The 12770-nt window shown below is 49.4% G+C and overlaps 1 protein-coding gene across 2 annotated transcripts in view; it reads left to right on the forward strand.

The window, feature by feature from the left end:
• Positions 1-12770, forward strand: part of kek5 (leucine-rich repeat, immunoglobulin-like domain-containing kekkon 5 protein) — a 102416-nt gene that overhangs the window by 79172 nt on the left and 10474 nt on the right. For both annotated transcript variants that reach the window (XM_011137156.3, XM_025307626.1), the window contains 3 exons: positions 428-499; positions 9948-10855; positions 11469-11988. In XM_011137156.3, coding sequence (XP_011135458.2) covers positions 9959-10855; positions 11469-11988 — 1417 coding nt within the window. In that variant the 5' untranslated portion in view covers positions 428-499; positions 9948-9958. The remainder of the gene's footprint in view (positions 1-427; positions 500-9947; positions 10856-11468; positions 11989-12770) is intronic.

The raw sequence follows: 12770 nt of genomic DNA on the forward strand, positions 1-12770 counted from the left end.
GAGAGAGAGAGAGAGAGAGGGAGAGAGAGAGAGAGAGAGGGAGGGAGAGGGAGAGAGAGAGAAATAGAAGAAACGAAGTATTAAATTTGGCCAATTCACTACAGCACTCATGCTGAATAATCTGCATATGGAATTAGCATGCGCCAAATGTATGATATTTATACGAATTTCGTTATTTACATAAAAGTTACGTAGAGAGTACGTGCGTTAATGTCTCTTTTTTTGTTTACAGCAACTCGCGATGCACGTTTGGCGCGCGTAATATCCGAAGCTGCACTGTTAGAATAAATGTAATGCATTGCCGGGATGTTGGTCGTGTATGTGCATTTGTGCTAATCGTAGCAAATACCAACCGTTTCGATACGACGACCGGTTACGAACGATTACCATGTGTGAAATATAACGCAAAGTATTTATATTGTTTCAGCACCCATTCTTGGTGACGTACAGTGGAATCGTGAACGTGTCTCAGTACCACGAACGAATACCTAGAACGAACGTAAGTTTGATCCTTTGATCCTTAATGAACTCGTTTACACGTAAGAATAGTTAAGATACACGGAAGAAGTAAAGTCTACCGTTCGAAATTGAGTACTTTTATCAGCGTGAATCGGTAACGTGAATCTCGAGCGCTGTCTCGGGTCGTCGCATTAGCGAAGAGAACACAATCCATCCTCTAAGCTGATTATCATTCGAAGGTCGAACGACGAAACATCGCCAAACTCTCGAGAGGCGATCACTTTTGCGCGCGACAAAGAAAACGCTAATAAAAAGTAATGTCGACATTTATCAACGCTCGACAGTTAAAGCCGATAAAAACGAAGAAGGGAAAGCGTGGCGGCGTAACGACGAGAGTTCCAAGTTTTCTGAGGCTTGCTGTCTCGTCACGGAGGAGCCCTCCGATTTACCCGATTCAGCCAGATCGCGGGGAAGACACGAAAGAGAGAGAGAGAGAGAGAGAGAGAGAGAGAGAGAGAGAGAGAGAGAGAGAGAGAGAGAGTGTGTGTATGTGTAATTGGACATAGACTTTGGGATATTAACGTTAAATGGAATATTGAGGTTGAAGGTAGAGAGTCGAAATTTCAACTTGCATAGTTTCCGCCGAATAAGTTAGCTTAGGCGCGATACTAAAACGCACGCCCGCGAAATAAAAGGATCTTAACGACGACGACGAGGTGGACGACGGTCCACGGTGCAGGGCGGTGCGGTACCGTAATAATCATATTGTGAATGCGCGATCTAATCGGCCGGAACGGAAACGAAGTTGTAACGAGCGCGCGCGACGTGAGTTTCGCAGATTAGACTGCCGCGTGGGTGGACGCGAAAGCGACGCGGAAACGACCTCGACGATGCTCTCTGATAGTTTCGTGTGACCTGAAGTTAATAACCCCGTGGCGCGCATGGCTGCACAGAACTTTCGCGGACATTGTTCCCGGCAGCCGCGGATTTATAAGATTCGGTCTTATTTGAAAAGTTTATGCAATTTCGCGAGCCCGCGGCACACGCGGCCTGTAAATATTCGACCGAACTTCGAACTCACCGAATAATGCGGCCGCGAGATTCGCCGGCGTGGGTTTAGCGGGAGCGAGCAGATACCGCGTAAGAATTAGACAGATATTGAAAGAAACGTGCCGATGCTTATAGCTATCGAGAGCGATTTACTGCGGGGATCTCAGCGCTCGAGCGTTCTCCCGCCGATTGGAATTTGCACTGTAACGTTCCTTCGACGGCGCACACACGGAATACGACACCGCGTATATACTACTCCCCGTGGAGAGCGACGCGATTGCCTCAAGTTGAACGCGCGCTGCATTATGGCGTGTTTATAGATAGATAAAAGAAGAATTTATTGCCGCATATTACAAAATAACGTCGACCGAGCGATAAACCTGAGCACGCATGACTTCATGCGTCGAGTTTGCGATTTTGCGAAGGCGCATCGCTCCCGCGTCCGCCTCTTATCGTATCGATTTCGCGCGTTCGTCTCCCTTTTGCGCCCATTCAATCCCGCCGTTAAGCGTTTTTATCTGGGAGATTTTATTTTTTCGGCAAAAACGCTCGCGGTGTATACGCGCTATGCGGTTGCTATGATCAAAGTTAAACTCGTGTTTTAAAGGAAGAGAGATTGGCGGAACGTCGAGAGATATCTGACAGGAGAACTTTTGCACAGTCGCTTCTTGAGCAACTTTTTTTCCCTTTCTTAACAGTCTTCTTAACAACTGCACCGGAAAAGAGATCAAGGCAGATTACCTTCGAGAAGGAGAGAGAGAGGGAAGGGGGAGAAGAAGAGAAACAGGCACCAGATTGCTTTCAGTACAATAATTTTTAATTCGTCCAATCTCGGACATATCTCGTCGTACTTCGCGATAGAGGAGAGACGGGGGGGGAGAGGGAGGGAGAGAGAGAGAGAGAGAGAGAGAGAGAGAGAGAGAGAGAGAGAGAGAGAGAGAGAGAGAGAGAGAGAGAGAGAAGAAGGAGGAGGAGAAAGAAAAAGAGGAGGAGATTCCGCAAGCAAAAGTGACTCGAAACAAGGCTGCCGTTTCTTCCTATCCTATCAGAGATACTTTTCAAGATTTCGAAGTTTGATATTTTCTAAGAGTTACAAGTGCAACGCGTCTCATAAATCCACATGCGCGGAATACGATTTCAATCCTATTCGCTCTGCATACAGGCGGTTACGTGTCCGTTGTATACACACGCGCGTGCGTGCGTGCGTGCGTGCGTGCGTGCGAAAATACAATTTCGACGCGCGGCGTGTGCGTCCATACGCGCGCACATATGTACAGATACAGGTAATCAGATCTTCGCAAGGATGCGAAATCCGGTTACACAAAGGATCGTCATCGAACCGTGGATACCAAGAGACCTGTGTATCGACTTAGCCCCCGTGTAAATATGTTCCGACCCCCCATGACTGTGTTGTAGCATCTCATATCTGCATCTATATAGAAAGTTGCTTCGTGACGAAGCACGCGCGAGAGATGCATTACGAACGCACGTAAAGCACGTAAAGTTCATGATGCTTAACGACGATGCCAATCGACAATGGCGTACGTCCGCTGTTCCTCGAGCAGACGAGCAAAAGTCACTCGAAAAAGGTTCTTTCGGCGCTTTCGCTACGATGTTCTACATTATCGCTGAAAGCTGCGCACGCTGGATTTACCCGACGGATTGTGCACGATTACATTTACATGCTTATGCACGGAAGCGTGCTCCAAGCGGGAACGGATTCTATACGTCTATTTCTGCAAAGTATATCTGTATACATCGGAAACTGTAGAATTGATGGCACGAGCCGGAGATGTACGTCAGCGCGCCGCGCCGCGCCGCCGCCGGGGATGATGCCCCGGGTCCTCGCGCCCCGAGACGGTCGACAGATACAAACGACATATCTCGCAACGTGAACGTTATCCCCATTAAAAATAATCCGGTCCCGCCGCGCGCGCGCGAGATAACACTCGTACGTACGTACGGTCGTGTTAATGGCAGGCCAGATAAACCATCAATTCGTTCGCGACTGTCAGATTCGTGGTCGTTCGGTCGGTCGGTCGGTCGGTCGGTCGGTCGGTCGATGATGGAACGGCTAACGACTCCGTCCTTATTCTCTGCTAATTAACTATTAACGACTTATCGGGAAAAAGTGACCCCGGTCGAGAGTTCACGCGGCCCATCCGAGAGCGCCGGCGAGAGAGCGCCTCGCGTTTATAATTAGAAAGTCGATTACGATGGTGGCCCCCGATCGTCGCCCCGCCGGGCGTAATGAAAACAGCACCCTTCGATAATTCACGGAAAACATCGCGCTTTCCTGCGGAACCGCGGCCGACAACGCCGACGGTCCGGGCGACAGTGACGACGACAGCGGTGGTCCGCGGTCCGCCGGCGCGATTAACTGAATTATGCCTCCGCTTCTTCAGCTGTGTGCAAATTGATTGCGTCGACGACGGCAAAATCGGCCCGTGCGCGTTGTTATGTCAGCTAAGGGATCGCGCGCTCGTTCGCCGCCGTTCGTTATCGTCACACACCGGCACGATCGCTGCTGCTGCGTCCTGTGCGACGTCGAGATGCATTATTCACACGACGCGAGCTGTTTGTCTTCTCGGCTTCTCAGGCGATATCTATCGAGTAAGTGTGTTACCTGCGACATGATTAATTCGTGAGATCTCGCGAGACGAAATTGGGTCGGTCGCGAATGGATGTACACCGGGGCATCCAGTAAGCGCATTAAATTTTCCCTCGCGTATCGCACAAATATCAGGAGGCCGGGAAACGAGGCTAAACTGATGTAAAAGACGCTCGTGCTATAATAATAGCACGGACGAACCGCGCAGGTTTAAAAATCCTTAGCCAGTTAAGGCGATGTCTCGTAACTGAGTCAAGCCGGAGCCGGAGGTCACAATAACTTGATATCCACTTTGTACAGCGCGATTACATCGGGAACAAAATTCTCCCTTTCGCCTCGCGGCTATTTGTATCACGACCGGGTAATTTAACAAAAACTTGCTCGCCCTATTTCGTTATTGCGTTTAAGCGCTCCCAACTACGACGAGGGACTGAATCTCCGGGAAGTTTCAATGGGGCGCGCTCTACATGAGCGCGTTTTTCTCGTCGAACTCTCTCCGCCCAGTTCAGTCTCTTGCTTCGAGTGTTATCTCCAAGTACATATAATACGTACATATAAATCCGTCTGCTATAACTTCTTTGATATTCTCAGTAGATTCTCAGTAGGCCCCGCGCGCGCGCGCACATGCGGCGACGTTGTCGTCATCATCGTCATCGTCGTCGTGGTCGTTTAATAATCCTTGTTCCACTTTGGCAAAGTTTCTACAGAATGGTAAGCTTGCTCGCGTATATTCTCTCCTCCCTCGCAAATTACAGATTAAATTGCGCTATCTCCCTTTCCCATGAGCAGAGAAAGAAAGAGGGAGAGAGACACGCCAAGTTTTCCCAAAAACTCACAACTGCGAATCGTTTACGGTAATCCGCGTCCCGCACGAACGGCCGCCGGTCGCTTAGTGACAAATCCCGGCGCGATTCGCGCCGCTGCTTTCCTTACGTCCCGTCGATCCTGTTTAAACAAAAAAAGGGTGAAAAAGAAAGCGCCCTCGTATTTACGCGTCGCTTCTGCCGCGAAAACTGCATCGTAACGACCCTCGCAACACGTCCCGAGAGTCATTTATAAAGCATCGCGATTCTACTCGTCACACCGATCGTTACATCCGCCAATCATCGGTCGCTCTCTTTCTCTCTCTCTCTCTCTCTCTCTCTCTCTCTCGCTCGCTCGCTCGCTCGCAGTGTTTTCGCGAGACCTTATTTTATGCGCGAAAATATAGGACAGGGCGGGAGATTGGGCGGGATAACCACCGCCTCCCATGTGTTCGCATGATTGATGAAATTTGTGTAGGAGCAACAGGGCGTACTTGCCGCGCGGTATTCCCCCGGCGCAGCGGAGCGACTCTTGATTGATAGAGGACGTTCGAATTTGAAATTCCACCTTGCGCGGCGCCTTCTTTTTCTCACCGGCCGCCGTCGTCGGCACGCGAGCCTTTCGGACACGCACACATGCACACGCACACGCACGCGTCCTCCTCATCACTCGACCGACGAGAACTTCCGCATTTCCGTGTTGGGCGACGAAGACGGCCGTGAACGGGGTTCCTTCCGGCATGATACACGCGTCAGCCAAAGGACACTCGACTTGTTCGCCCCATCGCTCATCCGGGCTAAAAGCCGCTCCGGGTGCTCCGACTCCCGCATACAAACTCCGCACTTTCTCCGTATCTGACGTCCTTGTTGCTCAGTTATTTACAAGTCAAATGCGGTCGGTACGATCGATGCGTGCGGCCAGGACGATCGGGGAAAAGGAGTCGGCGTCTCGAAGACCGCCGCTTAGAGGTAGAAGGGCAAAAGGTGGCATCAGGTTGGAAACGTGCGCGCGGTATCATAGCAGTATCGTCTTAATATCATACCGTACAATATTAATTCTCGTACAATATTAATTCTTCGCATGTTTCCTACCGCGGAATATCTCGCAACGGGTATTCGCTCGGATACACCGCTCGGTGCACGACGCCGCGCCGCGGTGCTCGAAAGGAGAGCGCGCGCGCGCTCTTTTCACCGTCGAATCTTAAAAAATACACAAGCGGAAGAGCGAAAGGAAAGCCGCAACGACGATACGAGTTTAACGGCGAGCGATGCGCGGCTCCGGTACATATTTATTCTGACCCACGTGCTGGCTGGGTCACCGATCGAGCTCAAAAGAACTGCTCCCGCGGCTACACGACGATAAAGTTCCGGGACTCCGAGCAAGTGCGCGACGGCTGCCGCTGCCGCGGCCGCGGCCGCGGCTTTGTGGACAGAGACTTCAAAAAGTTTGCAACGTCGGGAGTAAGGTCGGCCGCGCGCGAAGCGTGTATGCGAAAAGTTGGCCGGAAATCTACGATGGCGCGCTTGTCCCGTTGGAACAAGTTTCGCGGTTCCTGGACGCGCCACCTTCGACACGAATAAATTCCTTTATTCGGTTTTCGCCACGAATAAATTTCGTTTCACATACGGACGGACGGGTCATCCGTCCGGGCACACAAGCTGTCCCGCGAACGTCCGCCGCCGTTTGCACTCTGTTCGCCTCGTTCGCGAAACGACCTTTCGCGTTCTTCGTTACGCGATTTCAATTAGTCCGACGGCGCGGCGACTCGCCGACAACGACGCGACGACCCCTTGGGCGGAATTAAATCATGTTTAATTTATAATCGTCGATCTTCGTCTCGGGCACCTTTTAATTTTCTCTCTCGACTGAGCACACATTCAGTTGGCGGGCTAATACGCGGCGATGCAAAATGTAGACTCTGCGAAAGTGGAACGCCGAAGGTAGGCTGTCAAACGAGCGTAATAAATGGAACGAATGCGCAAATTGAGACATAACGTTGCCGCGATGAATTGTTACGAATTTTTTGAGAATTTTTAAATTCTTTCCAGCAGGTACGACGGTGCGATAACGTCGCACTTGGCCGCGCCCCTCCTCCTCCTCCTCCTCTTCCTCCTCCTGCTCTCTGACCTGACCCGTACGAATGGATTATGCTCGCCGTCTCCCAGCGGAAAGACTAATTTGATGCACAATGTTGGACTCTACGAACCTCGGCGATAATAAAAGGGGTAAAGCGCGCGCTCGGGTCGTCGTGTTGTATTAATTTAACTTTGGCGACGCGTCGACGCGACGCCGGCGTTGAAGAGAGTACGGGCGCGCTGTAACGGTATTAAGCTAAATTGCCAACAGCAGTCCTCTCTCTCTCTCTCTCTCTCTCTCTCTCTCTCTCTCTCTCTCTCTCTCTCTCTCTCTCTCTCTCTCCATCTCTCTTTCTCTCTCGCTCGGTAGGGCGCCCCGTGCACGCCGCGCTCCGAGATTAGCGGGGTTGACTGACAAAAATAAAGGAAGGAAAGGCATGCGAGAGAATACCGGAAGGGTGGATGGTAGCGGCAGACAAAACGGCGGCGTGAAGACGAAGAAAATCCCGCGGGACCCCTGGCAACGACGAACGCTGCCTCAGACATAGTAGTCAGACTTCTCCGATAACACGGAAACTTGAATTTAGCCTTGTCGTGTACCGAGCCTCAGAACAACTTTGTGTAACTGTACGGTACGCTGCATCGATAATACTGATTTTTCATTGTATTTCCGGCGCGTTCTGTTGTGTAGTTACCTCCATTCAACTATACAACCAACTGGAACGAACAGTGCCATTGTTTCTGCCCGATGATCCCGACCAGAGAGAGAGAGAGAGAGAGAGAGAGAGAGAGAGAGAGAGAGAGAGAGAGAGAGAAAGAGAGAGAGATGGTTTCAAGTCGAATATCTGGGTTTATCTTTCACGTATTACCCCAGCAAAAGATAAGTTTATATGTTGAGCCGTAACATGTTAGCGAGACAAAGAAGGCGATCCAGACCAGTGAACTCTATCCAAATCCGAGTGAACGCGGCTATTGTTCTCCGACCATGTGTACCCAATCTGAGAGAGAGAGAGAGAGAGAGAGAGAGAGATAATGTAGGTACATCTATCTTTTCCTAAGATATTATATTTTGATTAAGCTATATAGTACGAAGCACGGACTACAATAGCGAGTTGAACAAGTACAGAACAAGGACAATCCTAACCGGCAGGCATGTCCGCCATTACCTCGACATTCCAGTTAGGGTAAAGTTCGCTGGTCCAGGCACACTGTTCAATGGACGCCGTAGATAAATCGTCCTTTTTGAAGATAGAACAATGCAGAATTGTGTAGATTTCCGCGCCATCTGTAGACTTTCAACATACATTTCTCTAGGGACCGAAATCCGTACGATACATGTGTATTGTACGTTTTTTGTTATTTTCTAACATACATATTTATATTTATTTATTTATTTACCTGTGCGGCGCGCAGTGTTTTTCATTGCTCGGCTACATTTCTACATTCTTCATTTCTCGCTAGTTCGGTCCTAGTGCAGCTCCAAGAAACAGTCTCTAGCGAATTCGATCGCTTGCACTAATACTCACGAGTACACATTAAGATAACAGCCATAATCCTTTATTCTTATATATGTGATTATCTCAAGTCTATCTCCTCAAGTGTTCTGCGTCTCGTTTTATTGGCTACGGAGCATCTGAAGATGGACCTAAGATGATCCTAAATATCAGAACGGACTTTGATCTTGGCCGTAGTGCACATTGATGCATATTGGTGTATTCTGGTGCAAGTTCACTATTAGAGATGGCGTGCTCGTCCAACTCATGTGCAAGAAAGACTGCAACTTACGCACGCCGATATACGTTACGCTTTTCCTCGCTTTCATCCTTACTCGTCACAGTCCGCCATGCGTCTTCGTCAATAAAAACTTTCGTCTCGTTACTCCAATTTTGTGACAACCAGTGACATAAACGACATCGCAGTTGTTGTGCAGTATTTGAAAATAATTTGTTACATACATTAGTAAAATTTGTGAAACAAGAGGAGGATAATTTCCTCGACCATGTCTCTTCTCGCGAAACACTCTGCCAGTTGAACGTACACGTGTTAGGTACAATCTACGATACATAACGTACCCGACTCACAGTAAATGCAGCTCGTTTACTGCAAGTTTTATAATTTCTGGCAAAAAAACGTTTTCCGTGTTGTCTTAACAGCTGGAATCTGGAGAGCTCGCTTTAAACTTAAATATTACGGACCTTATGCAGCAGTGAGAGGCGCTCTTAGCCGAAAAGTTTTACAGTTTTGGACTTGGCGCAAAATACTAAAAGCAGCTTATTGTACCTATAGCGGATCGCAATTAACAGCGGTCGATTGATGTCGAGTGGATCCAAAGTGGGCAGAACGGAGAAACCGCGCTTGCGGATACATATTTTTCGAGTTTATTTAATAATAATCATAATACACACATATGAAGCATGACACTAATATGTTTACTCAGATAAAATTGAAAAGTTATATGAAATACATACGCGGTAAACATTCATCACTCACGTGGAATCATTATGAATGATGTGTGTACACACAGCTATGCGGACAATTATATTGCCGTACATTAACCAAAAGTGTCAAATAGCGCGTGGGATGATTTGTATGGCGTATAAATTATTCAAAATTATCAAGCGTCGCGTATTATTCGCTAATAATTAATTCCGTCGGCGTAATTGTAATATGATTATTCGATCATTTAATTAACATTGATCTATGTCCGCGTTCAACTATCAATAATGGGCTGCACGCGAAACTCGAAACTGGTCGCGCGTCGGTAAATATTAAGCTGTTTCCAGAATATATTAGTTATACACCGCATACCCCGACGGAATATCCCGCGCGAAAGACGAAACTCCCGCGGCTTTATACATGCAACTCCGTTCGGCTAAGTAAGTTTTGCGGTCGCGGTCCCGCAGTCACGTTCTAACGGCCTCGTGCCCGTGCGTTGCCGCTGTTAACAGGATTCCTCGAGATGGGACGGAGGACGAGAACGACAGGCTACTGGCTGCTCTGCGCGGCGCTTACGATCGTCCTGTGTCAAGGCCAGGAGGACTGGATGCAGTGCGAGTCATTTTGCAAGTGCAAATGGGTATCCGGCAAGAAGACCGCCGAATGCAACAAGCAAAATCTCACGCAGATCCCGGCCGGTCTCTCGCGCGAGATCCAGAATCTCGATCTTAGCGGGAATCATTTCGTCAACCTCACCGGCAACGCCTTCAGCCGCGTCCAACTGGTGAATCTGCACAAATTGACGATGCGCGAATGCGGCATCGAGTCGATAGACATAAACGCTTTCAGCGGCCTGAAGATCATTATTGAGATCGATTTGTCGAGCAATAACATCCGGACCCTGCAGCCGGGTGTCCTCTACGAGACGCAAAAATTGAGGGCGCTGCTGCTAAATCAGAACAGGTTGCGAGTGGTAGAGAACGATCTGTTCGTCAACCTCACGTTCTTGCAGAAGGTGTCATTGTCGTACAACCAATTGGAGCGGATCGAGGAGAGGGCATTCCTCAATCTGCCGAATTTGCATTCCCTCGCGTTGGACGGCAATAACTTCAGTTCTCTGCAGCTGCAGAGATTCGAGAAGCTGCCCAAACTCGGTAGTCTCGGCCTGCAAAATAATCCGTGGAACTGTAACTGCCATCTCAGAAGGCTCCGCGACTGGACGATTGAGAACAAGTTGTACACGAATCCGACCACTTGCCTGCAGCCGCCCAACATGCGCGGCAAGACGTGGGACGAAGTTGACAGCGACGAGTTCGCGTGCAGACCGAAAATCACCGTCATCGGCCCGGCGACGAAGATTGAAATGGGCAAAGGAGACGTGACCTTTTCGTGCAAAGCAACGGGAATACCGCGTCCTAAGGTAATTTTACTTTCGTATCAGCGCACGTATAATCTGGGGAACGCGCTCGAGAACATTACTGCTGTGAACCAATCGTCATTTCCGATGCCCCCAAAATCCGCGATGAAAATACACATCTCGTGAATAGCTCATGCTACCACCAGGGTCAATTTCAGATACGGTTACATGAGCGATGGCATTATTCCTATAATCTGGCTTGAGAATTAACCCACATGTCTGAGATTCTCTATACATATATTGGATCGGTCCAAAGATTTGATTCTCTGCCTTCCTCGCCTTCCTCGCCGGTGAATCGCCCATCCTCCGATAACGATAACGATGATACACAAATGTTGCTGAAACTTTGCTGATGGATCACAGACACCCAGCGTCGCTGATTACTTGTTTGCTGAATAATTTGTTTCCCTCGAATTTGCTTTTCCCACAACAAAAATTAAATTCACCGAAAAGTCAGGTCAAACTTTTTAGTTCTGACGCAGTTTGCGTCAGTAACAAGATCGATACTTACTACTCCCATACACCTGCTTGAAGAGTGTATGTACACGAATCCGAGACGTTGCGTGTCTTGAATGTATGTCATATGTATGTATGTGTGCGAAATCGTATGTTTTAGCTGTCTTGGACGCACCGTGGCCGCGTCTTGAACAACAGCGTGAAACGCCCAAACAACGACAGGGGCTACACGCTGACATCGGCCAACGATTGGTTGAACCTAACCTTGATCGATGTGCTGACTTCCGACAAAGGCGAGTATATTTGCCAGGCGAAGAATCCCGGCGGCGACGCCGAGAGGAACGTTACGCTGACTGTGGTCGGCGACATGTTGGGCAAGGAGAACATAATCAGCCTGCCGCTGGCGATCGGACTCGGTGTGATCGCCTTGTGCCTGCTGATTATCACGGTGACTCTTTGCATGTACTACTGCCGCCGCCGGCGTACTAGGCACGACGAGAAGGGTCACGAGGCGGCGTCCATGGAGCACCAAGGTCTCGGCGAACAGGAAAAGTCCCTGATCACCACCATCAACCCTGTGGTGAAGCCGCCGCGCCGCTACGAGGCTTCGTCGGTGACGTCGCATGGCACGGAGATGACGGAGCTGAATCGCACGTTGCTCGACAACGACTCAGTTTTCGGTCAGTACACAGCCTACATCACTAAACAGTGCGCGGCTAGGTGCTAGCGAGAAACGAGCCATTAGTTGACTAAGCGATTACCTCGAAACGCGCGCGCGCGCGCGCGCGCGCATTTCGCGGGACAACGGCGGCGGATGTTAACTCAAGGCCGGTAGGGCGCATCAACGAGGAAGCGCTGTCGATACAGGGCTCTTCAATGGACCGCGTAACAGCGATCGTTTCGTCGGGCAATATCCTTTCCCCCCGGGGGTTAAATGATCGCTATGCATTGTTTGTATAATGTACAAATAAACGTGTGTGCGTGCATGCGTGCATGTGTATACAACCGCGAATCGATTTGTTCCGTGCCGCGCGAATTCTCCGTCTTGCGAATTCTCCGACAGTTGAATGAGGTATTATCGATCTTGGGGTAACGAGAGTCCATCGAATGGCAGCTAGGAGACTAATGAAGATCCGTTAGGGACGCTTATGATACCTGCGTATCCCTTAATACAACATTGTGTTACGACAGCGCGAAAGCATTTGTCACTTGCGTTCGGCTACCGATAACCGTTTTGCGTAGGTGTGTGCGATAACACTCCCCGTAAATGACAATAACAGGGAGCAGATCTTGATTTAGCTTCTCGGGGAGACTCGAGACTGTTAATTACGACTAACTTAGCGAGTCGCCGTGATGTACAATTGCAAACTCGAGTAATGACGACAATAAGGCTGACCCACGACGAGTTTATGTTGCATGCATGGGTGTGCGAACTACCGGTGACGAGGATGTTCTTCGATGA

This window comes from Harpegnathos saltator, unplaced genomic scaffold, assembly GCF_003227715.2.
Source record: "Harpegnathos saltator strain DR-91 unplaced genomic scaffold, Hsal_v8.6 scaffold93, whole genome shotgun sequence".
Lineage (NCBI taxonomy): Eukaryota > Metazoa > Arthropoda > Insecta > Hymenoptera > Formicidae > Harpegnathos > Harpegnathos saltator.